Source organism: Hypanus sabinus, chromosome 1, assembly GCF_030144855.1.
Source record: "Hypanus sabinus isolate sHypSab1 chromosome 1, sHypSab1.hap1, whole genome shotgun sequence".
Classification (NCBI taxonomy): domain Eukaryota; kingdom Metazoa; phylum Chordata; class Chondrichthyes; order Myliobatiformes; family Dasyatidae; genus Hypanus; species Hypanus sabinus.
The window spans coordinates 206,619,000-206,646,539 of record NC_082706.1 but is presented as its reverse complement, the minus strand read 5'-3'; the positions used below and the strand labels follow the sequence as shown (position 1 = coordinate 206,646,539).

At 43.2% G+C, this 27,540-nt stretch overlaps 1 protein-coding gene across 2 annotated transcripts; it reads left to right on the top strand.

Moving 5' to 3' along the window:
• Positions 1–2,015: 2,015 nt before the first annotated feature.
• LOC132402091 (coiled-coil domain-containing protein 127-like) lies at positions 2,016–26,559 on the top strand. 2 transcript variants are annotated; one of them, XM_059984659.1, is made up of 3 exons: positions 2,016–2,161; positions 12,665–12,821; positions 21,158–26,559. In XM_059984659.1, exons 2-3 carry the CDS (start codon positions 12,698–12,700, stop codon positions 21,835–21,837), a joined length of 804 nt encoding a protein of 267 aa, XP_059840642.1. In that variant the 5' UTR covers positions 2,016–2,161; positions 12,665–12,697; the 3' UTR covers positions 21,838–26,559. The 2 variants fall into 2 exon arrangements, with proteins under 2 accessions (XP_059840642.1, XP_059840651.1); XM_059984668.1 differs by having other exon boundaries at positions 2,016–2,318.
• Positions 26,560–27,540: the final 981 nt, after the last annotated feature.

The window sequence follows — 27,540 nt, the reverse complement described above, 5'->3', positions numbered from 1 at the left end:
TTCTGCCAAGTCCCACTGACCTGCACCTAGACCATATCCCTCCATACCCCTCTCATCCATGTACCTGCCCAAGTTTTTCTTAAATGTTAAAAGTGAGCCTGCATTTACCACTTCAACTGGCAGCTCATTCCACACTCCCACCACTCTCTGTGTGAAGAAGCTCCCCCTAATGTTCCCTTTAAACTTTTCCCTTTTCACCCAGGTCCTCTGTTTTTTTTCTCTCTCCTAGCCTCAGTGGAAAAAGCCTGCTTGCATTCACTCTAGCTATTTCCATCATAATTTTATATACCTCTATCAAGTCTCCCCTCATTCTTCTACGCTCTAGGGAATAAAGTCCTAATCTATTCAACCTTTCTCTGTAACTCAGTTTCTCAAGTCCTGGCAACATCCTTGTAAACCTCCTCTGCACTCTTTCAACCTTACTAATATCCTTTCTGTAATTCAGAGACAAAACTGCACACAAAATTCAGCCTCATCAATGCCTTATATAACCTCACCATAACATTCTAACTCTATACCCAATACTTTGATTTATAAAGGCCAATGTACCAAAAGCCCTCTTTACTACCCTATCTACCTGTGACGCCATTTTAGGAAATTTTATACCTGTATTCCTAGATCCCTCTGTTCTACTGCACTCCTCAGTGTCCTACCATTTACCTTGTATGTTGTACCTTGGTCTGTCCTTCCAAAGTGCAATACCTCACACTTGTCTGTATTAAACTCCATCTGCCATTTGGCAGTCCATTTTTCCAGCTGATCCAGATCCCTCTGCAAGCTTTGAAAACTTTACTCACTGTCCACTACACCTCCAATCTTTCTATCATCAGCAAATTTGCTGATCCAATTTACCACATTATCATCCAGATCATTGATATAGATGACAAATAACAATGGACCCAGCACTGATCCCTGTGGCACACCACTAGTTACAGGCCTCCACTCAGAGTAGCAATCCTCCACTATCACTCTCTGGCTTCTCCCATTGAGCCAATGTCTAATCCAATTTACTACCTCAGCATGTACACCCCGCGACTGAATCTTCCTAACTAACTAACCTCCCATGCCGGACCTTGTCAAAGGCCTTACTGAAGTCCATGTAGATAACAAGTCCATGAAGTCCATGCCTTCCCTTCATCCACTTTCCTTGTAACCTCCTCAAAAAACTCTAATAGATTTGTTAAACATGACCTACCACACACAAAACCACGTTGACTCTCCCTAATAAGTCTCTGTCTTCCCTAATGATGACGGTGACGATGAAGGCAGCCTCTTGGTGTGCAGTCTCCAGGGTGCTGATGGTCTCATACAGTTCCCTGAGAGCCAGGTCAGTATCAGCCTGCGGTGGAATATACACGGCTGTGATAATAACAGCGTGATCTCCTTAGAGAGCCAGAAAGGTCTACACAGCAGCACCAGGTGCTCCAGGTCCGGGTTACAAAAGGATTCGAGGGTCGCACCAAGCATTGTTGACTGTGAAGCATACCTCACCTCTTTTACTCTTCCTGGAGAGGTTTGTAGACCTGTCCGCCCGGAGCAGGAACCCAGAGGGCTCGATGGCGTGATCCGGTATCTCCACCGTCAACCAGGTCTCCATGAAGCACAAATCATTACATTCCTTTGTGGGCCGAAGGGCCTGTATTGTGCTGTAGGTTTTCTATGTTTCTGTGTTTCCTCTGTTCCCCACTTACAGGAGATTCTGGCTCTCAGTTTGCACAGCTTGCTGTCCAGTAAACAGCAACGCAAACAACTGATGATGCCCCGGTAACACCACCATGAGAACATCCTCACGAGTCTGCATGGGGATCGCCGGTAAACGTTCAATAAGAACATAACATCTGAAATAGCTGCCTGACGTGCTGAGTTCCTCCAGCATTCTATGCGTTTGTTTGTTGCTCTGGATATCAGCATCTGCAGAATCTGTCATTTGTAAAACTGCCGGAGATTGTGCCGTTGCTAAGCAACGACCCGCCATTTTGGGGACCTGGGGGGGGGGGGCTGACGTGAACGGCGGCTGCGGCTGACGTCACGTCGCGGGTCAGGGGTCAGGCCGGAGAGCGGCGGCTGCTTGGTGACCCTCCTCTGGGCACCGACCGACCGACCGACCGACCGACCGACCGTGTCTGTCAGCTGGAGAGCGGCGGCAGCGTGATCGGAACCGGTAAGGAACAGAAATAATCAGGGGGAAGGGCAACACGCACAAAAGGCTGTCGGCCTCGTCTTTGGAGGGAAATAGACGGCCGGGACCCTTCAGTAGGACTTCCGCGTACCATAATAGAATGCCATGGAAGCTGGCAGAAATTTCCCATTACTATTCTGTAAGTTATTGTATAATATAATGATGATCTAATACTTCTAATAAATTATTGAGTCCCGTTGAAGGGTCTTGGTCCGAAATGTCGACTGTCTCATTCACCGGCATGTGTCTGCGGCAACAGTCCATTGCAGTTCATAATGGCAGAAGGGAAGAAGCTGTCCTTGAATCATTGCGTCCTCAGGCTTGTGTACCTCCTTCCCGACGGTAGCAATGAGAGGAGGGCATGGGATCCTTAGTGATGGAGGCCATCTTTTTGAGGCATCGCTCCTTGGAGATGCCCTGGATACTACGGAGGCTAGTGCCCATGATGGAGCTCACTAAGTTTACAACTTTATTTCGATCTGTGTGGTAACCACCACCCACCCATACCAGATAGTGATGGAGCCGGTTTGAATGCTCCCCACTGTACATTTGCGAGTGTTTTGGTGACATACAGTATCAAATCTTCTCAAACTCCTAATGAAATGTAGCTGCTGTCATGCCTTCTTTGAGGCTGTATTGATATGTTGGGTCCAGGTTAGATCCTCAGAGATATTGACACCCAGGAGCTTGAAATTGCTCACTCTCTCCACTTCTGATCCCTCAATCAGGTTCTCTTGTCTTGTTCTTTCTTAACCCTTTGCATAGACGCTGCTTGACCTGCTGAGTTCCTCCAGCATTTTGTGTGTGTTACTTTCGATTTACAATATCTGTAGAATCCAGTAACTCTCATCTTCTTGTTATCTGTTACTATTTATATTTATATGCATTTGTGCAATTGTCTTCCTCAGTCTGTGCTTGGATCCTCATATTAATGGAAAGATATTAAACCCTTGTAGATTTTTGTGTTCTCAATAAGAGTAATTCAGAGCTTGTCATTCAGTCACACAAATATTACAGGCACAAGAGATTTCAACTGGGCGAGTGGCATCCCACTGCTCAGTATACACAGAAATAAGGCTTAGGCTTCCGAGCTCTATTGAAAGCTGTATCTAATGTGACTTCTAATCAGCTTTCAAAATAAAGGACAGCCTGAGACAGATAACTCATTTTGTGGATATTCCAGTCATTATGAAATGTGTCTGTATAATTCCAGATTTTTAAATCATTCAAAAGGTGTGCTGGCCTAGAATGATACTGCAGATGAAAGATTTACATGTATGTGCCTGGCAGGCATGCTGGCCGTCTCGTATATCAAGCTAATAAGCCATTTTCACACACATACAGTTAATAATCTTATCATCAAAGTACATGTATGACACTGTATACAGCCCTGAGACTCATTTCCTGCAGGTATACTCAATAAATCTATAAAATAGCAACTATAACAAGATTGATGAAAGAGCACAGAAGGCAAACTCTGCAAATATAAACGAGCTGCTGGCAGAAGTGGTGTGTGACATTTAGAGAAGGTCAGATAGCTACGAGGATGGAAGGTCTATGGAGGGTTATGGTTCTATTGCAGGTCAATGGGACTAGCCAGAATAATGGTTTTGCGCAGTCTGGATGTGCCGAGGGGCCTGTTTCTGTGCTGTAGTGCTCTGATCTGCAGGGAAATGCATGCAGTTTACACTTAATTCTATTCCCCATTCCGACATGTTTGTCCATGGCCTCCTTTACGGCCACAACAGGACCACTCTCAGTCTGGAGGAGCAACACCTCATATTCCATCTGCGTAGCTTCCAACCTGATCCACTGGCTTTATACTTGTGACTGTCGGCTGGTGACACCGCTGTTGTTGGCTGAATCAAAGGTGGTGACGAATCAGCATACAGGAGGGGGATTGAATGGTACCACAAAAACATCAGCAGAACCATTGAGTACAGGAGGAGGGAATGACAGAGTGAGTGACGTTCTCATTTCAGAGGATCTACGTGCCATTTCACATAAGGCAGTGCAGTGCTTCTACTTTCTTGGAAGTTTGCAGAGATTCAGCATGACATTTAAAACTTGTGGCAAACTATAGATGCACGGCGGAGAGTATCCTGACCGGTTGTGTCATGGCATAGCATGGTCTTTGAAAATGAATCCATAGGCTGTGGGAACATTACAATGATGGGGCGAGTGAAGTTATCCCCTTTCATTCAAGAACCTGATGGCTGAACAGTAGTAACTGTTCTTGAACCATGTGGTGTGAGTTCTGAGACTCCTGTACCACCTTCCCGATGGCAGCAGTGAGAGGAGAGCATGAGCTACATCATTAATGTGCAACAATAATCAAAAGCAAGATACTGTTTGTATCAAATAGACACAGGAGTAATTTAGCAAGTGGCAGCTTAACTTTTTATTCTCTGAATCTGAATATTAGCATGATAATTATTCCAGCAGTAACTGGTCCTTCAGTGCTAAAACAATTGCATAATTTTCCAGTTTGTGCCTTTTTGGTTATACTGTAAATAATGCAGTGATATGCTCCAATTTTATATTATCCTAATAAACCCCTCCATTTTGGTTATCACTAGTCTCAGATCAAATGTGAGCACAGAAAACATGGACTTCTCTTAACTTCCGGTAATTTCTGCCCTCCCCACCCCTTTTATCTTCTATTCACCATTCTGTTCCACCTGCTTGTCACCTCACATCTCGCTCTGGTGCCCCTCCTCCTTTCCTTTCTCCCATGGTCCACACTCAAATCAGATTCCTTTTTCAGCCTTTTTAACTTTTCAACTCTCACCTCCCAGCTTCTTACTTCATCACCGCTCCCCACCCTTCTGATTTCACCCATCATCGACACAAGAGGTTCTGCAGGTGCTGGAAATCCAAAGCAACATATACAAAATGCTGGAGGAACTCAGCAGGTCAGGCAGCATCTATGGAGATGAATGAACAGTCGATGTTTCAGACCGAGACCCTTCTTCAGGACTGAAAGCAAGGGGAAGAATGCCAAGAAAGGTAAAGGACTGGAGAGGAAGGAACCTGATTGGAGAGAGGAGTGGACCTTAAGCGGAAGAGGAGGAGGAGGTGGAGGTGATAGGCTGGTGAGATGATGTAAAAGGTCAGGGAAGAGAGAAGGGAAGGGAAGAAATTACTAGAAGGAGAAATTATAGTTCTTGTCCTCAAATTAGAGGCTACTCAGACAAAATATAAGGTAGTGCTCCTCTCTCAGAGTGGTCTCCTTGCGACGCAAGAGGAGATCATGTACTGACATGTTGGAATTGGAATTAAGATGTCTGGCCACTAGGAAATTCTGTTTCTGGCAGGTGAAGCGGAGGTGCTTGACAGAGCAGTCCCCCAGTTTACGACTGGCCTCACCAATGCAGAGGAGGCGGTATCAGGAACACTGGATACAATAGATGACCCCAACAGATTCAGAGGTGAAGTTGTCGCACCTGTTTGGGGCACTGAGTGTAGGTAAGGGAGAGGTGAACGGGCAGGTGCAGCACTTCGGCCTCTTGCATGGATAAGTGCCAGGAGGGAGATTAGTGGGGAGGGATGAATGGACAGGGGAATCACGAGGGAGCAGTCCCTGCAGAGGCGAAGAGTGGGGGAGGTAAGGATGTGTTTGGTGGTAGGATCCCTTTGGAGATGGCAGAAGTTGTGGAGAATGATGTATTAGATGCAAAGGCTCATGGAATGGTAGGTAAGAACAAGAGAAACTCTATCCCTGTTAAGGCGGTGGAAAGATGGGATGAGCGTGGTTAATTGAGAGATGAAGGAGACGCAGATGTGTGTAGTATCAATGGTGGAGGAAGGGAAATGCAGTTCTTTGAATAAGGAGGACATCTCTGATGTTCTGTGAAACCCCCTGGTTTCCTTGGCTGCGTAAGTCTTGGGAAAACAACCTCCAGCCTCGCCAAATTCGTGAGATTGAGGCACTCTTCCACCCCAAACCCCTGTTTGTCTGGATGCTGTGTAATTTGCTATCCTGGTGCAAATCGAAGCAACGAAATAACAGTAGACTGCATACGATTAAAAGATGATATTTATGAATCTTAATCTGAGTAAAAGGTTAGCAAAGAAAAGAGCACAATAAAAGAGAACGGCCCATTTTAATGAAACAGCCAAATGTGCACAAGTTGGAGGTTAAAGTTTCTCCATAGTCACCAATCCTCAATTGATCTCGTCCCTGGCTTCGTCGAATCATGGTTCCGCTCCGGGTCGAATCCTACGACCTCTTCTGTCCTGCGTCTTCCCTCTTCATCTCCTCTTGAATCCAAAGCCCCAATCCCATCCATAGTGCCCCTCACCAGAGAAACCTCCCCTTAATTCGACCATCCTAATTGGATGGCACACATTTCTGCTCATCCCTTATCTTAAACAATAACCCAAACAAGCTGAAACAGAACAGACAGCTCTTACAGAACTGCTAAATGAAATTCGTACAGCATATCAACCAGGGCATTACGCCCGAAAAGGAAAGCCTCATCCTGTCGCCATAGCCCTGTGCTGAATGACCTATAGTCAGCTCACAGGTAAGCAAAACTTCAATGTTAAAATATACAGTCTTGGAGAAGAATCTAGTGATTATGACAAATAAACTCCTCTCAGGCTTCCAGTCAGGTCCAGGTAAAGATGAACATGGCAGAGTTTGTCTTTGAAACATCGGTTAAAATCAATACCTGTGCCTTGCTGGAAGCCCAAGAAGAGCTTGTTCAATATACAGTCTTGTTTTCAAATTCTTCTATTTCTTTGTTCCTTTCAAACTTAATCTCTTCCCTTTAACCAACATGCAGCTCCAATGTTGTAATCGTGGTTCTCGTCTCCAAATTAATTTCTCCACCATGTCTTTAGCTAGCAAAGTCTTTGGTTCTGGTATTTACTTCCTAAATCTCTCTGCCTTTTTCTCCTTTATTGAAATGAAAACCAAGTTTTCCATGATCTCTCTTTGTATCTCCTGATACAAATTATTATCATATTCTGCTTGATAAGTCATCATTGGGTATTTTAGTGTGTTAAATTCCTCTCTATACTAGAGCTTTGACCATTGACCAATCCAGACATTGGAAGCTTGAGAGAAGGGTATTTCACTCAGGTCCATTGTCTGAGTAGTAAAAGGGAGCAGTGAGTCCCAGCAGCAAAACTGAGCTCTGACCAGCGAACAATTGGTGTTTGGGATTGATTAGCAAGGGCAAGTTAAAAGAGTGGTGTTCTTGAGGCTTTAGCTGACCGAGGCTTCAGCTAAGAGAGGGGTCAGTCAGAGAAAGCAAAGAGAAGAAAAGCCCTAGGTTGAGTTTTTTTTTTCTCCTCCCCTTCTTTATATCTGCTCAGTTAGGACAGTAGGGATGCCATACAGGATAGTTGAATGCTCCTCTTGCGGAATGTGGGATGGCAGGGAGACTCCAGTGTCCCTGACGACTACAACTGCGAGAAGTGCATCCAGTTACAGCTTCTAACAATCTGTATTAAGGAATTGGAGCTGGAACTGGATGATCTCCAGATCATTCAGGAGGCTGGATGGGTGATAGATAAGGCATACAGAGAGATAATTACACCCATGGTGCAGGATACAGGAAACTGGGGGACAGTAAGGAAGGGGAAAGGGGTTAAGGAGCCAGTGGCCATTCCCCTCAGCAAAAGGTATATTACTTTGGATAATGTTAGTGGGGGGTGGTGGATTGACCTAACAGAGGAAAGTCACAGTGGCTGGGTCTTTGGCACTGAGCCTGCCTCTGTGATTCAGAAGGGAAGGGGGAAGAAAAGGCACACTGTAGTGATAGGGGATTCATTAGGGGAATGGACAGGAGGGTCTGTGAACAAGAACGAGATTCCTGGATGGTATTTTGCCTTCCAGGTGCCAGGACTCAGGTTGTCTCAGATCAAGTCCTCAGTGTCCTTAGAGTTGCAGTGGGATGGGAACCAGAGTGCCAGGACAGTTAGTGGAGAGGTTGTGCAGGCAAACGTTGGTAAAAGCTCAGACAAATTCAGGAATCAAAAGGTTGAGCATTGTGCGACTAGTGTCCTAAGCTGCCTGTATGTCAATGCAAGAAGGTGGAACGGTAGTTGAGCTCAGGGCATGGATGAGCACCTGGAATTATGATGTTGTAGTTATTAATGAGACTGGGGAGCAGGGTTCTGTTGTCTCAGATGTGATGGGGCGGGGGGAGTCAGGGAAAATGTCACTGGAGAACTTGACTAGTGAGGTGTTATAGGTGGAACTGAGAAGTAAGAAAGGTGTGACCATGTTAATGGGGCTATTTTACAGACCACCCAACAGTCCAAGGGATTTAGAGGGACAAGTTTTTAAAGAGATCACAAAGTGTTGCAACAAACAAAAGGTTGTTATAGTATGATTTTTAACTTCCACGTATTGACTGGGAATCCCATGTTATAAAAAGACCAGATGGAATAGAGTTTGTCATGTGTTCTGGAAAATTTCCTTCATCTGTACGTAGTAGTCCCAATATGAGAGTGTGCAACACTGGATCTGCTATTAGGGAATGAGTCTGGGCAAGTGACAGAGGCTTGTGCAGGGAAACACCTTGCATCTAATAGTCACAATGCCATTAGTTTGAAAGTAAATATGCAAAGTAGTTTTGTAAATTGAGATTCTAAATTTGAGGAAGGTCAATTTTGATGGCATCAGAAATGATCTGGCAAGTGTGGATTGGGACAGGTTGTTTTCTGGCAAAGGTGTACTTGGAAATTGGGAGGCCTTTAAAAATGAAATTTTAGTAGTACAAAGCTGTCTGTGCCTGTCAGAATAAAAGGTAAATATAACAATTGTAGGGAACCTTGGTATTCAAGAGCTACTGAGGCCCTGGTTATGAGAAAAAAGGAAGTGCATAGCAGGTTGAGGTAAGTAGGAACAATTAAAGTACTTAAGGAGTACAAGAAATGCAAGTAAACACAAGAAAGAAGTCAGGAAGGGCAAAAGAAGGCATAAATTTGCTCTAGTGAACAATGGTAAAATCTAGGGATTTTACAGACATGTTAAGAGCAAAAGGATTGCAAGGGACAAAATTGGTCCTCTGGAAGACCAGAATCGTAATCCATGTGTGGAACCAAAACAGATGGGGGAGACCTTAAATGCATTCTTGTATCTGTATTTATTTGGGAGACAAATTAACGGGTTAAGGAAGGACACCCTGGCTGTAGAGGAAATGCAGCGTAGATTCACGAGATTAATTCCTGGGATGTCCGGATTGTCTTACGCAGAGAGGTTAGAGAGACTGGGCTTGTACACGCTGGAATTAAGGAGATTGAGAGGGGATCTGATTGCAACACATAAGATTATTAAGGTATTGAACAAGATAGAGGCAGGAAATATGTTCCGGATGCTGGGAGAGTCCAGTACCAGAGGGCATGGTTTGAGAATAATGGGTAGGTCATTTAGGACAGAGTTAAGGAAGAACTTCTCCCAGAGAGTTGTGAGGGTCTGGAATGCACTGCTTTGGAAGGCAGTGGAGGCCAATTCTCTGGATGCTTTCAAGAAGGAGCTAGATAGGTATCTTATGGATAGGGGAATCAAGGGATATGGGGACAAGGCAGGAACCGGGTATTGATCGTAGATGATCAGCCATGATCTCAGAATGGCGGTGCAGGCTCAAAGGGCCGAATGATCTACTTCTGCACCTATTGTCCATTGTCTATATTGTCTATTGAATACAGTCTACAGAAGTGAGGCAAAGCAGCATCGACTTCATGGACCCTGTACAGATTAGAATGGAGGAGGTGTTTGCTATCCTGGAACAAATCAGGGTGGATAAACCCCTAGAGCCTAACAAGGTGTTCCCTCAGACCCCGTGGGAGACAAGTGCAGAAATTGCTGGGGCCCTGGTAGAGATATTTAAAGCACCCTCAGCAACAGGAGAGGTTCCAGAAGACTGGAGGACAGCCAGTGTTGTTCTGCTGTATAAAAAAGGTTCTAAACAGAAACCAAGATACTATAGGCTAGTGAGTGACATTAATTGTGGGAAAGTTATTGGAAGGTATTCTAAGGGACTGGATATATGAGTACTTGAATAGACATGGACTGATTAAGGATAGTCAGCATGGCTTTGTGCCTGGTAGGTCATGTCTAACCAATCTAACAGAGTTTTGAGGAAGTTTAAGGTTCGAAGGTTCATTTTATTGTCAAAGTACAGGTGTCCCCCATTTTTTGAACGTTTGCTTTACGACAACTCGCTGTTACGAAAGACCTACATTAGTACCTGTTTTCGCTAACCAAAGAGGATTTTTGCTTTTACGAGAAAAAGACGTCCGCTTTATACGTGTATTTACCCCATGAAAGACTACCATGACCATGAAACCTTGTGTGGGTAGTTGTTTGCGCATGCGTGTATGTGCCGATTTTTTTTCTCCAAATTGATTTTGGCTCACTGTCTTCCCGATTTTGATAAGTGAAACTACACCGTACATACAATATTTCTACTTTATATAGGGTGAATATTTACTAAATCATTCCTGCTTTTACTATATGTTAGTGTTATTTTAGTTTTTATGTGTTATTTGGTATGATTTGGTAGGTTATTTTTTGGGTCTGGGAATGCTCAAAAATTTTTCCCATGTAAATTAATGGTATTTGCTTTTTCACTTTACAACATTTCAGTTTACAAACGGTTTCATAGGAACACTCTACCTTCGGATTGCGGGGGAAACCTGTATACATGTACAATACAACTCTGATATTTGTCTTCTCCAGGTAGCCGTGAAATACACTTGAAAAATTAAAAGAAACAAAGGTCCCAGACACCAGAATCCCCCACCCCCCCCCACAGAAAAAGAGCAACAATAACAATTCCCAACCCCTCTCCACAGGAAAAAAAGCAACAAGAAAATTGCTGACCCCTTGACATGCAGAAAAATAGACAGTGACAATAGCAACACATCCCCAACACCTCCCCCACAGACAGAAAAAAAGCAGCAACCAACCCCCTCACTCACAAAAAAGAAAAATGACAGTTGCATCAAAAACCCCCTATGCCCCCACCCACACACAAAGAACTTACAGATCACCCATCCACCAATCGGCCAGAAGAAAGAAAACAGCAAAAGCTGAAGGAGACCAATGTAAAGTATAGTCCGATCACCACTGACCCTCTGGCTCTGTTAGGAGCGGTCACTGACCCTCTGGCCCTTTTGGTATTGATCATTGACCCTCTGGCTCTGTTAGGAGCAGTCACTGACCCTCTGGCTCTGTTAGGAGCGGTCACTGACCCTCTGGCCCTTTTGGGATTGATCATTGACCCTCTGGCTCTGTTAGGAGCGGTCACTGACCCTCTGGCTCTTTTGGGATTGATCATTGACCCTCTGGCTCTGTTAGGAGCGGTCACTGACCCTCTGGCTCTTTTGGGATTGATCATTGACCCTCTGGCTCTGTTAGGAGCGGTCACTGACCCTCTGGCTCTTTTGGGATTGATCATTGACCCTCTGGCTCTGTTAGGAGCGGTCACTGACCCTCTGGCTCTTTTGGGATTGATCATTGACCCTCTGGCTCTGTTAGGAGCGGTCACTGACCCTCTGGCTCTTTTGGGATTGATCATTGACCCTCTGGCTCTGTTAGGAGCGGTCACTGACCCTCTGGCCCTTTTGGGATTGATCGTTGACCCTCTGGCTCTGTTAGGAGCGGTCACTGACCCTCTGGACCCTTTGGGATCGATTGCTGACCCTCTGGCCCTGTTGGGAGCAATTGCTGACCAGGTCCAAACGCCTTCAACTCGATGCTTCAATCTTCCTTGCTGCTTTGAGGTGGAGTTATTCATGATCTCGGGTCCCATCTTTGGTCTTTAGTAGAATGAATTACCCCAGAGGTTTACATGGTTTGTTTGAACCTAGACTGTGATTATTTAAATGGTGTACTCAATATTGACGAGAAGAAGTACAATTGTTTAGTTTAGGCAGAGTGTGTTTGTCTGTTATTGTGACTTGGATGGAGATCAGGCCACATTTTATGAGTAATTAGTGCAGAAAACCAGGTAACTTCAAAGGGGTGCAACTGTGTGTGTATGTAATTTACAGTTTTATTCTCTCTATTATCATCTATTGCATTATACTGCTGCCGCAAAGTTAACAGATTTCACGACATCTGCCAGTGATATTAAACCTGATTCTGAAAAGCAGGTTTCTAAAAGTTTTATGAAAAAGAGAGGAGTATGGCATGTATTCATTTATCCATTCCAGCTCAGTTTATGGCATGAGCTTCGTATAGCACAGGTTAATTTTTAAGGTACATTTCTTTTAAACAAGAGGGGCAATGTCAAAAGCAATTAGGTCATCAGCTTCTTCAAAATGGAACTTGTTGATCATGTTAATCTTATGGTTCCATTATCTTCCACTTCAGTCACCATTTCCAGAATTTGAAATGTCAGTGGTATTGTGCTTGAAACATATCATTAGCTGAGGAGTTGCAAGGACTGTTTTTAATGATATAAGCCACTGCACTTCAATCTGTTTATCATTTTTGGAGAAACATTTGCTTTATCTTTCCAGGCATCGTTGTTATTGGCAGCAAACTGAGACCCCATGAATAATCTGAATGCACCAGGAGAGGATTGGAATATCTTACCCAATCGCAGAGATGGAGAAGGTGGTGGAAGCAAATGGAACTATGCTCTACTAGTTCCTATGTTGGCTCTTGCTGCCTTCCGTAAGTGTGTTGATTTGTATTAGAGTTGTTTCCTGGTTGTACCACAATCTTTAGAGTAGATATGGTGTTCTTCAGTAGTAAAAAAACAATTATGCAGAAATGCAAAATAAACTTTTGGATTCTTCAGCCAGCAGAAGATATTTTAACTCCCTTCATTTTATAATCCCTGATGCTGAAAATCTTGAGCAACTCACACAAAATGCTGGAGGAACTCAGCAGATCAGGCAGCATCATTGTTTATGCCCGAACGATGGAGACTACAATGGGATGAGGGAGGATTTGGCTGCATGTAGACTGGGAACTATGCGATGGGACGGTTGAGGAACAGTGGAAGACTTTCAAAGAGATTTTTCACAGTGCTTAACAAAAGTGTATTCCAATTAAAAGTAAGGGTGAAGAGTAGGGAGAACCAGCCTTGCATAACTAAGGAAAGGAAAGGAGGCATCAAACTAAAAGCTTGTGCATACAAAGTCGCCAAGAGTATCGAAGATTGGGAAAACTTTAAAAACCAACAAAGAACCACTAAGCGAGCATTAAAGAAAGGGAAGCTAGATTTGGCTGAGGGGTTGGAGCAGGGATTCAGGTTTCTGGATCATTGGGACCTCTTTTGGGGCAGGTGGAACCTGTACAAAAAGGATGGGTTGCACTTGAATCCCAGGGGGACCACTATCCTGGGGGAGAGGTTTGCTAAGGCTATTGGAGAGAATTTAAACTAGAACTGCTGGGGAGTGGGAACCAAACTGAGTGACGGAGGAAGGTGTGGTTGGCTCACAAATAGAGAAAGCTTGGAGACAGTGCGAGAGGGAGGATAGGCAGGTGATAGAGAAAAGACGTGCTCAGACCAATGGGTTGAAATGTGTATTTTAATGTAAGGAGTATTCTAAACAAAGCGGATGAGCTTAGAGCATGGATCAGTACTTGGAGCTATGATGTTGTGGCCATTACAGAGATTTGGATGGTGCAGGGGCTGGAATGGCTACTTCAAGTGCCAGGCTTTAGATGTTTCAGAAAGGACAGGAAGGGAGGCAAAAGAGGTGGGGACGTGGCACTGTTGATCAGAGATAGTGTCACGGCTGCAGTAAAGGAGGAAATAATGGAGGGGTTGTCTATGGAGTCTCTGTGGGTGGAAGTTTGGAATAGGAAGAGGTCAATAACTCTACTGGGTGTTTTTTATAGACCACCCAATAGTAACAGGGACTTAGAGGAGCAGATAGGGAGACAGATTCTGGAAAGGTGCAATAATAACAGGATTGTTGTGGTGGGAGATTTTAATTTCCCAAATATTGATTGGCATTTCCTGAGAGTGAGGGGTTTAGATGGGGTGGAGTTTGTTAGATGGGTTCAGGAAGGTTTCTTGACACAATGTGTAGATAAGCCAACAAGAGGAGAGGCTGTACTTGATCTGGTATTGGGAAATGAACCTGTTCAGGTGTCAGGTCTCTCAATGGGAGAGCATTTTGGAGATAGTGATTACAATTCTATCTCTTTTACCATAGCACTGGAGAGGGATAGGAACAGACAAGTTAGGGAAACGTTTAATTGGAGTAAGGGGAAATATGAGGCTATCAGGCAGGAACTTGGAAGCACAAATTGGAAACAGATGTTCTCAGGGAAATGTATGGAAGAAATGTGGCAAATTTTCATGGGATTTTTGCGTGGGGTTTTGCATAAGTACGTTCCAATGAGACAGGGAAAGGGTGGTAGGGTACAGGAACTGTGGTGTACAAAAATTGTTGTAAATCTAGTCAAGAAGAGCTTATGAAAGGTTCAAAAAACTAGGGGTAATAATGGAGCTCTAGATTATAAGGCTAGCAGGAAGGAGCTTAAGAATGAAATTAGGAGACCCAGAAGTGGCCATGAGAAGGCCTTGGCGGACAGGATTAAGGAAAACCCCAAGGCATTCTACAAGTATGTGAAGAACATGACGATATGAAAAGATAGGACCAATCAAGTGTGACAGTGGAAAAGTGTGTATGGAACCGGAAGAGATAGCAGAGTACTTTGCTTCAGTGTTCACTATGGAGGAGGATCTTGTTGATTGTAGGGATGATTTACAGCAGACTGAAAAGCTTGAGCATGTAGATATTAAGGAACAGGATGTGCTGGAGCTTTTGGAAAGCATCAAGTTGGATAAGTCACTGGGACTGGATGGGATGTACCCCGGAGGATTGGAGGGTTGTAGATTTTGTTCCCTTATTCAAGAAATGGAGTAGAGATAGTACATGAAATTATAGGCCAGTGAGTCTTACTTCACTAGTAAGACTAAGTTGATGAAGAAGATCCTGAGAGGCAGGATTTATGAACATTTGGAGAGGGATAATATGATTAGGAATAGTCAGCACTGGCTTTGTCAAAGGCAGGTCGTGCCTTACAAGCCTGATTGAATTTTTTGAGGATGTGACTAAACACATTGATGAAGGTAGAGCAGTAGATGTAGTGTATATGGATTTCAGCAAGACATTTGATAAAGAACTCCGAAGTCTTATTGAGAAAGTAAGGAGGAATGGGATCCAAGGGGACATTGATTTGTGGATCCACAACTGGCTTGCCCACAGAGGGCAAAGAGTGGTTGTAGATGGGTCATATTCTGCATGAGGCACCAGTAGTGTGCCTCAGGGATCTGTTCTGGGACCCCTACTCTTTGTGATTTTATAAATAACCTGGATGAGGAAGTGGAGGGATGGGTTAGTAAGTTTGCTGATGACACAAAGGTTGGAGGTGTTGTGGATTGTGTGGAGGGCTGTCAGAGGTTACAGCGGGACATTGATAGGATGCAAAACTGGGCTGAGAAGTGGCAGATGGAATTCAACTCAGATAAGTGTGAGGTGGTTCATTTTGGTAGGTCAAATATGATGGCAGAATATAATATTAATGGTAGGACTCTTGGCAGTGTGAAGGATCAGAGGGACCTTGGGGTCTGAGTCCATAGGACATTCAAAATTGCTGCAAAGGTTGACTCTGTGGTTAAGGTGGCATATGGTGCATTGGCCTTCATCAATCGTGGAATTGAATTTAGGAACCAAGAGGTAATGTCACAGCTATATAGGACCCTGGTCAGACCCCACTTGGAGTACTGTGCTCAATTCTGGTCGCCTCATTACAGGAAGGGTGTGGAAACCATAGAAAGGGTGCAGAGGAGATTTGCAAAGATTTTGCCTGGATTGGGGAGCATGCCTTAAGAGAATAGGGTGAGTGAACTTGGAGTGACAGTGGATGAGAGGTGACCTGATAGAGGTGTACAAGATGATGAGAGGCATTGATCGTGTGGATAGTCAGAGGCTTTGTCCCAGGGCTGAAATGGCTAACATGAGAGGGCATAGTTTTAAGGTGCTTGGAAGTAGGCACAGAGGAGATGTCGGGGTTAAGTTTTTTAGTATGCAGAGAGTGGTGAGTGCATGGAATGGGCTGCTGGTGACAGTGGTGGAGGCAGAAACAATACGATCTTTTAAGAGACTCCTGGATAGGTACATAGAGCTTAGAAAAATTGAGTGGTATGGGTAAGCCCAAGTAATTTCTAAGGTAAGGACATGTTCGGCACAGCTTTGTGGGCATTGTGCTATAACCATATAACAATTACAGCATGGAAACAGGCCTACTGTGTGACGAATGCTTACTCTCACCTAGTCCCACCGACTTGCACTCAGCCCATAACCCTCCATTCCTTTCCTGTCCATATACCTATCCAATTTTACTTTAAATGATAATATTGAACCTGCCTCTACCACTTCTACTGGAAGCTAGTTCCACACAGCTACCACTCTCTGAGTAAAGAAGTTCCCCCTCGTGTTACCCCTAAAATTTTGCCCCTTAACCCTCAACTCATGTCCTCTTGTTTGAATCTCCCCTACTCTCAATGGAAAAAGCCTATCCACGTCAACTCTATCCCCCTCATAATTTTAAATACCTCTATCAAGTCCCCCCTCAACCTTCTACGCTCCGAAGAATAAAGACCTAACTTGTTCAACCTTTCTCTGTAACTTAGGTGCTGGTACCCAGGTAACATTCTCGTAAGTCTTCTCTGTACTCTCTCTATTTTGTTGTTATCTTTCCTATAACTCGGTGACCAGAACTGTACACAATACTCCAAATTTGGCCTCACCAATGCCTTGTACAATTTTAACATTACATCCCAACTCCTATACTCAATGCTCTGATTTATAAAGGCCAACATACCAAAAGCTTTCTTCACCATCCTATCCACATGAGATTCCACTTTGAGGGAACTGTGCACCATTATTATTCCTAGATGACTCTGTTCTACTGCATTCTTCAATGCCCTACCATTTACCATGTACGTCCTATTTGGATTATTCCTACCAAAATGTAGCACCTCACACTTAACACCTTTGAACTCCATCTGCCATCGTTCAGCCCACTCTTCTAACTGGCCTAAATCTCTGTGCAAGCTTTGAAAACCTACTTCATTATCCACAACGCCACCTACCTTAGTATCATTTGCATACTTACTAATCCAATTTACCAACCCATCATCCAGATCATTAATGTATATGACAAAAATCATTGGATCCAATACAGATCCCTGAGGCACACCACTAGTCACCGGCCTCCAACCTGACAAACAGTTATCCACCACTACTCTCTGGCTTCTCCCATCCAGCCACTGTTGAATCCATTTTACTACTTCAATATTAATACCTAACGATTGAACCTTCCTAACTAACCTTCCATGTGGATCCTTGTCAAAGGCCTTGCTGAAGTCCATATAGACAACATCCACTGCTTTACCCTCGTCTACTTTCCTAGTAACCTCTTCAAAAAATTCATTAAGATTTGTCAAAGATGACCTTCCACACACAAATCCATGTTGACTGTTCCTAATCAGACCCTGTCTATCCAGATAATTGTATATACCATCTGTAGGTTTTCTCTGTTTCTATGTTTCTGGATTATGAAAATAAATGAGCACAAAAGATATAAAAAATGGATTGTATAAGTTTTTATAATTATATAAAGTGGAAAAGGGTAGCTAAAGTGAACATAGTTCCCTTGGAGGACAAGAATGAGGAGTTTATATTGGGGAATGAGAATTTGAATGACTATTTTGTGTCAGTCTTCATGGTGGTTGACACGTCTAACATGGTAACAAGAGATTTTAAAGATACGATGGGAGGTGAGAACCTTGATAGAATAGCTGTCACTAAAGAGGTAGTGCTGAGCAAACTTGTCGGCCTGAAGGTACATAAGTCCCCTCGTCCTGATGGAATGCATCCCAGGATACTGAAGGAAATGGCAGAAGTTTCAGCAGAGGCTTCGGTGATAATTTACCAAAATTCTCTGAACTCTAGGCAGGTCCTGGCGGATTGGAAGATGGCAAATGTCTTGTCACTGTTCAAAAAAGGATGTAGACAAAAGGCAGGTAACTATAGGCCAGTTAGTTTAAAATCCGTAGTTGGGAAAATGCTTGAAGCTGTCATTAAAGAAGAAATAGTGAGATATATGGAAAGAAATGGATCCATCAGGCAGACGCAGCATGGATTCAGCAAAGGCAGGTCCTGTTTGACAAACTTAATGGAGTTCTTTGAGGATATAATGAGTGCAGAGGATAGAGGGGAATAGATGGATGTTATTTACTTGGATTTCCAGGTGTTTGATAAGATACTGCATAAAATACTTACCCATAAGATAAGAATGCATAGAGTTGGGCGTGATGTATTAGCATGGATGGAGGATTGGTTAACTAATAGAAAGCAGAGAGCTGGGATACACAAGTGTTACTCTCATTGGCGATCAGTATGGTATCTGGTTGGTATACTGAGGGGCCAGTGCTGGGTCCACAACTGTTAACGATATACATTAATGATCTGGAAGAGGGGACCGAGTGTGGTGTATCTCAGTTTACCGATGATACTAAGTTGAATGGAAAAGCAAATTGTCCAGAAGATACAGAGAGCCTGTGGAGATATAGATAGGTTAAGTGAGTGGGCAAGGGTCTGGCAGATGGAGTACAATGTTGGTAAATGCGAGGTTATCCACTTTGGAATGAAAAATGGAAGAGCAGACTATTATTTAACCAGTTAAAATAAAGTGCAGCTTACTGTTGTGCAGAGAGACTTGAGAATGCTTGTGCGTGAATCACAAAAGGTTAGTTTGCAGGTACAGCAGGCTATCAAGAAGGAAAAAAAGGAATGTTGGCCTTCATTGCTAAAAGGATTGAATTTAAGAGTAGGAGGGTTATGATGCAACTGTACAGGGTACTGGTGAGGCTGCACCTGGAGTCTGTGTGCAGTTCTGGTCTTCTTATTTGAGGAAGGATTTACTGGCTTTGGAGGTGGTGCAGAGGAGGTTCACCAGGTTGATTCCAGAGATGAGGCGGTTAGACTATGAGGAAAGATTGAGTCGCCTGGGACTGTACTCATTGGAATTCAGGAGAGGTAGATAGACAGAAGCAGGAAAGTTATTCCCACTGGTGGGTGTGACTAGAACTAGGGGACATAGCCTGAAGATTCAGGAGAGTAGGTTTAGGATAGAGATGAGGAGGAACTGCTTTTCCAAAAGACTGGTGAATCTGTTGAATTCTCTGCTCAATGAAGCAGTGGAGGCTACCTCGGTAAATATATTTAAAACAAGGTTGGATAGATTTTTGCATAGTAGGGGTATTGAGGGTTAAAGAGGAAAGTGGGTAGTTGGAGATGAGTCCATGGCCAGATCAGCCATGATCTTATTGAATGGTGGAGCAGGCTCGATGGGCCGAATGGCCGACTCCTGCCCCTATTTCTTGTGTTCTTAATGAGGAAGAGTAAACAGTTGACTGAGGACTGAGAGGAAAGGGGCAAGATGCCTGAAGTAGAAGGGAATGCCTGAAATAGGAGGGGAAAGAGACTAGGTGAGGCCAGGTGGGAAAGATTAAGGGCTGGAGAAGAAAGAATCTGATAGGAGGGGTGTGAACAATAGGGGAAGTGGACCCCCACCTGGTTTCACCTATCACCTTACAGCCAGCCTCTCTCACTTGCCCCACCTTCTAATTCAGGCATCTCGTCCCTTCCCTCTCAGTCCTCAGTCGACTGTTTATTCACTCCATAGAAGCTGAGTTCCTCCAGCATTTTGTGTGTGTTGCTTTGGATTTCCAGCATCTGCAGATCTTCTAACATTTGTAAAATGCTGGAGGGACTTGTAAGTCTTGTGGTCTAATGGCCCGTAAGGCCATAAGACGCAGGAACAGAATTAGGCCATTCAGCCCATTGAGTCTGCTCTGCCATTCTATTCTGGCTGATCCCAAATCCACTCAACCCATACACCTGCCTTCTTGCCATATTCTTTGATGTCCGACCAATCAGGGACCTATTAACTTCCACCTTAAATATACCCACGGTCTTGCCCTCCACCGTAGTCTGTGGCAGAGCATTCCACAGATTCATTACTGTCTGACTGAAAATGTCCTTACCTCTGTTCTAAGAGGTTGCCCCTCAATTTTGAAGCTGAGCTCTCTAGCTCTGGATACCCCCACCATAGGAAACATCCTCTCCATATCTTCCCTGTCTGGTCCTTTCAACATTCAGTTGGTTTCAATGAGATCCCCCCCCCCCCCCGCTGCATTCTAGTTCTAGCGAATACAGGCCCAAAGCTGCCAAATGATCATGTGTTAACCCCTTCATTCTCAGAATCATCCTCATGAACCTCCTCTGGACTCTCTCCAATGACAACACATCCTTTCTGAGATATGGAGCCCAGAACTGCGGCCTGACTAGTGTTTTAAAAAGGCTCAGCAATATCTCCTTGCTTTTATATAAAGTTCTCCTTGAAATAAATGCCAGCATTGCATTTGCCTTCTTTACCACAGACTCAACCTGTAAATTAACCTTTTGGGAGTCTTGCATGAGGACTCCTAAGTCCCTCTGCACCTCTGATGTTTGAACCTTCTCCCCATTTAGATTATAGCCCACACTGTTGTTCCTTTTACCAAAATGCATTATCATACATTTCCCAACATGTTTTCCATCTGCCACTTTTTTGTTCATTCTTCCAATTTGCCTTAAGTCCTACTGCAATCACATTGCTTCCTCAGCACTACCTACCCCTCCACCTATCTTCATATCATCCACAAACTTTGCCACAAAGCCATCAGTTTCATTATCCAAATCATTCACCATCAATATGAAAAGTAGTGGTTCCAATACTGACCCCTGAGGAACAGCAGTAGTCACTGGCAGCCAACCAGAAGATTTTATTCCCACTCGCTGCCTCTTACCTGTCAGCCATTCCTTTATTCATGCCAGTATCTTTCCTGTAACACCATAAGGATTTTATCTTGGAAAGATATATTTGCTCTCTAGAAATGAATCTAGTTGCAATTGAAAGCCGCTTTAATTTTTTTAAAGGATGGATCTGGTCAAGGGAATCCCAGAAAGAAATAGACCAAGTGAAAACAGCATGCAAGAACACGCTAGCAACTACAGAGACAAATCTGAAATTGATGTATGAAGACGTCATTGTTCAGAATCGACGTTCACTTGCGCGCTGTGAGCTGGAGCAGGAGAAGCTCAGAAGCAAAGTCCAAAGTTATCGTGAAGCACTTTCTGCACAGAGCCATCGGCTAGTTGAAGAACGCCGGCAGCTGGAACAAGAGTGGAAAAATATAGAGGGGGAAAAGCGCTCCCTGCTACAGTCGGGAGTAGCTGGGGTTCTGTACCGGGATTTGGTGCAAAAAGAAAGAGAGTGGGAATCTCGAGCTAGAGCACTCATAAGAGAATATGAAAATTCCCTGGTCAACAGGCAAAATCTTTTCTGCAGTTTCTTTAGTCCGAAACAAGAAAGACTTGAATTAGAGAGGAAGATGCTCAGCCAAGCTGCAGCCAATCCAATTGCTAAAGAGTTGGGCATCGACAATGATTTGAAATATATCTTTAACTATGAAACACACTGTGCAAATGTACAAAACACAGACAAAAGAAAGAATGGCAGGATATTGTGGGTTTATCTGAAATATTGGGAACTTCAAGCCGAGCTGCGAAAATTGAAAAAAGTTGAAAAAGCCTTTTTGAATAATCAGGTTAATTAGAATACTGGTCATTTAAAACAAATACAAAGAAGACATCTGCAGAGAAAGCAGTGAAAAATGGAGACCATTTAATGGCTCCTGTTACGATCAGTCTACAAAACACAGCATAATTTGTAACACACACAAAATGCGGGAGGAACTCAACAGGTCAGGCAGCTATCAACATTTCAGGCCCACCCCAGCCCTTCATCAGACGGTGCACTTTGTGATTAAGTAATATACTATTTATGTGTTCTGGTTCTACATAACTGTTAGATACAGAGATCACAGAGAAAAAAAGTAAAACACCTGCACTCTTGCTATGAGAATTTCCACTGGACTGGAATGCCTCAGTTTATACCATAAATACAAATTAATCTCAGCACATTTTGGAGCTGATAATTCCCATTTTCAGGACTCTGATCAATGATATCTCCTGACCTGAAACTATTTTAGATTCCCTGATTGTGAACAAATGAATTTGTGGCCCTTGCTTTATTAGCATAGAACAGTACAGCGTAGGAACAGGCCCCTCAGCCCACTATATTATACCAACGCACCCCCCCCCCCCCCCGACAAATCCTTCCTACCTACACAATGTCCATATCCCTCCATCTTCCTCATATTAATGTGCCTATCTAACTGTCTCTTAAAAGTCTTAACATATTTGCCTCAACCACCATACCAGGGAGCACATTCACGACTCTGGGTGAAACAAACTCGCACCTCACATCCCCTTTGAACATACCCCTTCGCCTTTAATGCTTGCCCTCTGGTAGTATACATTTCTACCCTGGGAAACAGATACTCTCTGTCCACTCTTATCTATGCCTCTCATAATCTTATAAACCTCTGTCAGATCTCCCCTCAGCCTCTGCTGCTCCAGTGAAAGTAACCCAAGTTTATCCAGCCTCTTGGAATCGCATATGTTCTCTAAACCAGGCAGCATCCTGGAAAACCTCTTTTGAACCCTTTCTGTCCCAACATCCTTCCTGTGGTGGGGCGTCTGGAACTGTATGCAGTTCTCCAGATGTGGCTCAGCCAGAGTTCTATAAAGTTGCAACATAACCTCTTGGCTTTTGAACTTAGTGCTTCGACTAATAAAAACAAGCATTTCATCCTTCAAAGTTGAATTTTTCTCCAGTGAAATTCAATCATTTAATGGATTTTGTTTGTCACTCTCACATTGTTATCATTAGGCTCCTGAGTCAGGTATTGTATTAGTTGAACACTGAGGTCAAAAATCAAGAGGTTCTGATGCAACTTTATAAAACTCGGATTAGGCCACATTTGGGAGTATAGTATACAGTTCTGGTTGCTCCACTATAGGAAGGATGTTGAGGCTTTGGAGAGGGTGCAAAAGAGGTTTAGAGGGCATGTGCTATCAGGAGAGGCTGGATAAACTTGGGTTGTTTTCTTTGGAACGCGGAGGACTGAGGGGAGATCCAATAGAGGTTTATAAGATTATGAGAGGCATAGAAAGAGTGGACAGAGAGTATCCCTTTCCCAGGGTTGAAATGTCAAATACCAAAGGGCATGCATTGAAGGTGAGGGGATAGGTTCAAGGGGTATGTTTTTTTTACTCAGAGTGGTGGATGTCTGGAATGCGCTGCCTGGTACAGTGGTAAAGGCAAAGGAGGTTTTGAAGAGACGTTTGGATAGGCACCTGGATGTAAGGAAGATGGAGGATCTGGACACGGGGGTAGGTAGGAGGAGGGATTAGTGTTTGGGTGTTTTGGATTTGCTTTTTAGCTGATTCAGCACAACATTGTGGGGCAAATGTCTGTTCCTGTGCTGTACTGTTCCATGTCCTATTGTTCATTCAAAAATATCAGCTTAGTAATTAATCTAACATTGTATCCTAAACATAACTGGACTTGCTGTTTATGGGTCTCGCAGACTTGAAATGTTTCATTTGCTTGAAGGAAGCCCATCATACACAATGATGCCATATGCTTTAGCCTACACAATTTTAACCATCAGATTCATTTGAATATTGGAGATCCACAAGCATCATCAGGCACTTACATTTTAAGCAGGTTTTAACTAGAGAATCATGGCTTGTTTCAGCAGGTAGGGAATTGTTCTAGGAACAATTTGATTGAAACCTTTCTCAAAAGCTGTTCAGCACTAAGGGTTTAAATTTGTGTAAATTTATGAGATTGTCGGACTAACCTACAGAAATATTATTATGAGATGGCAACTCAGTGCAAGTGAAAGGTGAGCAATGTAATCTTGTCCTATCGTCACCTAGCAGTTCTTCTCTTTTTACGGAGGTATCCTCACTTTCACTGAATGAAAATACTGGTTAATACTATGTGTGTACAATCAGCCACGGACAGACTCAATGGGCCGAGTGGGCGCAATCTACTCCTGTGTTTTGTAGTCTTGTCAGTTACTCATTGTTGGCATATGCTGTTTACTCCTTTTAATTTCCAATACCTTGTTTTCTTAAACAGCACCCTAAATAACACACACAAAAGTCAGCAGGGCAGACCGCATCTATGGGAAAGAATCAGTTGAGATTTGGGGCTGAGACCTTTTATCGAGACTGGGGGGGGGGGGGGGGGGGGGGAGATGCCAGAATAAAAAGGTGGGAAGAGGGAAAGGCAACTAGCTGGAAGGTAATAGGTGAATCCAGGTGGGTGGGAAAGGTCAAGTGCTGGAGAAGAAAGAATCTGATAGGAGAGGAGAGTGGACAATAGGAGAAAGGGAAGGAGGAGGGCATCTGGGGGAAGTAATAGGCAGGTGAGAAGGTCAGAGTGGGGAATAGAGGAAGGAGGGGGAAATTTGTTCACCGGACGGAGAAATCAAAATTCATGCTATCAGGTTGGAGGGTACCCAGACAGAATATGAGGTGTTGCTCCTCCATCCTGAGGGTGGCCTCTTCTGGGCACAAAAGGAGGCCATGAATTGACATATGGGAATGGGAATTAAGATGTTTGGCCACTGGGAAGCACCACTTGTCATGGATGATGGTAGGTGCTTGATGCACCTTGGCTCTCACCACTGTAGAGGAGGCCGCATCAGGAGCACAACAGATGGCCCCAGCAGATTTGCAGGTGAGGTGTTGCCTCACTTGGAAGGACTGTTTGGGCCCTGAATAGAGAAGAGGGAGGAGGTGTATGGGCAGGTGTAGCACTTAAAAATATGATAAATGCATAAATGAAGTCATTCCCATTCCCATTCTGACAGTCCTGGGAGTCCATGGCTTTCCCTACTGCTATGATGAGGCCACAGTCAGGATGGAGGAGTAACACCTTGTATTCTGTCTGAACAGTCTCCAATCCGATGACATAAACATTGATTTCTCGAACTTCCAGTCATTGCCCTCTACTTCCCATTCCCATTTCCCTCTCTCACCTTAACTCCTTACCTGCCCATCGCCTCCCACTGATGCTCCTCCCTCTTCCCCTTCTTCCACGGCCTTCTATCAGATTCCTGCTCTATATCTCTTTCACCAATCGATCTCCAGCTCTTTATTTCAGCCCTCCCCCTCTCACGATTTCACCTATCACCTTGTGCTACTTGCTCCTCTCCCCCATCTCTTTTTCCAGTCCTGATGAAGAATCTCAGCACAAAATGTCAATTGTTTACACTTTTCCACAGATGCTGCCTGGCCTGCTGAGTTCTTCCAGCATTTTGTGTGTTTTACTTTGATTTCCAACATCTGCAGAGTTTCTCTTGCTTTTGTTCTTCCATTGGTTAAGGTGATGGTCCTTTGCGTTTTCCGGTATAAAAATAATGGGAGGCACAGATGGATTTCAATTTCAGCAATAACCAAATCAGAATGCAACCTAGAAGTATTTATAATCAGTTGTGCCAATATGTATCAAACTCCCAAATACTTCCACATTAGGAACAGACGTCAAAATGTACTCATAGATGTCAAAATGTACATTAGACCTGGTTACCAAACCTTGCACAATTCAGTGGTCCAAATTATGGATGATTTGATTTTTGGACTGTGTAGGAGCTAGGTATCTGTTCTCTATCTGCTTTGTATTCTGTGCTACAGGGTTTATTATTATGGTAACTAGTCACATTAGTGGGAGCGTGGTTAAAGCAAAGAGAGTAAATTACGTATTCTTGCTTACTTTGTGACAGTTTGTGGCTTGTGACCAGCAGAGGTCAAATCTTTGCTGATCACATCAAGATTGTATGTTTGCTAATTGCTAATAGAGGTTCTGACTCTGGAACAATCATTTCATTGGAGCTGAGGGTGCATCATGAAGTATAACAACCCCGTAGTGCTCGCAGGCTAATGGTAATTATTTTGTTTTGATTTTGGATTAGTTTTATCTGCAACAATGGCCTATATAAGGATATGGAAAATCATTGGTAAGGGAATTTGGATTATATATGTGGTTTTAAATCACTTTTGTTTAGGAGTGATTACTTTTGGACTTTGCTATTTTAAAAAAAAGTTCCCTTGTTTTTACAGATTCAGATTGTGTTTTCATCAAGTGACTGGATTGAATTTGAGATTTCTGGATGAAGTGTGATTAGTATTGGAATCGCTAATTATTGAATATGCATAAATAACTGAATTATTTTAATTCTGCATCTTTTAGAGATTTTGGGTGAAAATATGATTTTGTTTGAATATTTCATTTGATGTATAACTTTTTAGCAGTATCTTATTTTTCACCATAAAACTGACTTGAGTTGAAACTGATAAACTATTCAATAAAATGATACATCCCAGTATTTTCTTGTCGATAATTAATTATTTTTAATAAACAAAAGGTTGCGTTGCTCTTGTGTTTATCTTTTTTTTTCACTTCAGAATCAGAACCAGGTTTATTATCACCAACATGTGGCGTGAAATTTGTTAATTTAGCAGCAGTAGTTCAACGCGATACATAATGTAGAAGAGAAAAAAAAATAAAATAAAAATGATGATGATAATAATAAACAAATAAATCAATTACAGTATACGTATATTGAATAGATTTTAAAAAGTGCAAAAAACCTTTTAGATCCTTATAGGTGGAGTTTCCTTTTTAATATAACATGGAACATTCCTGTTATTGTCTATAGAATGAATAATATACGTACATATGTTTAAAATTCCAACTAGTTACAAAATAGTCTGTGAGTGCATGTCATTTCAGCTATTTCTCTTGCATTGGATTGATAGATTAGTTATAGAGTCATGGAGAAGTACAGCATGGAAACAGGTCCTTCAGACCATCTAGTCTGTACTGAATCATTTAAACTGCCTATTCTCATTGACCTGCACTGGGTTCATAGCCCTGCCATCCAAATACATATCCAAACTTACCTTAAACATTGCAATTGAGCTTGCATGCACCACTTGAGCTGGAAACTTATTCCACACTTTCAGGACCCTCTGAGTAAAGAAGTTCCCCCTGGAGCTGAATTGTACAGAAAGATCAAATAGGTTAGGACTTTATTCCTTTTGAATTTAGAAGATTGAGAGGAGATTTGATGGAGCTATAGAAAATTATGAGAGTGTAGATAGGATAAATACAAGCAGGAGTTTTCCACTGAGGTTGGGTGGGACCACAACTAGAGGTCATTGCTTAAGGGGACCATGAGGCCTCCAGTCCCGGCAACATCTTTGTAAATTTTCTCGGTACTCTTTCAACCTTATTTACATCTGTCCTGTAGGTAGGTGACCAAATCCACACAGAATACTGCAAATTAGGCCTCCATATAGGTATTCCTGTTGTAATAATCAAAGCAGAGAAGCGATTA

Coding starts and splice junctions, on each gene's coding strand:
- LOC132402091 (XM_059984659.1), top strand. CDS start 12,698: ATGAATAATCTGAATGCACCAGGAGAGGATTGGAATATCTTACCCAAT. Junction 12,822..21,157: donor GTTGGCTCTTGCTGCCTTCC/GTAAGTGTGTTG, acceptor ATTTTTTTAAAG/GATGGATCTGGTCAAGGGAA.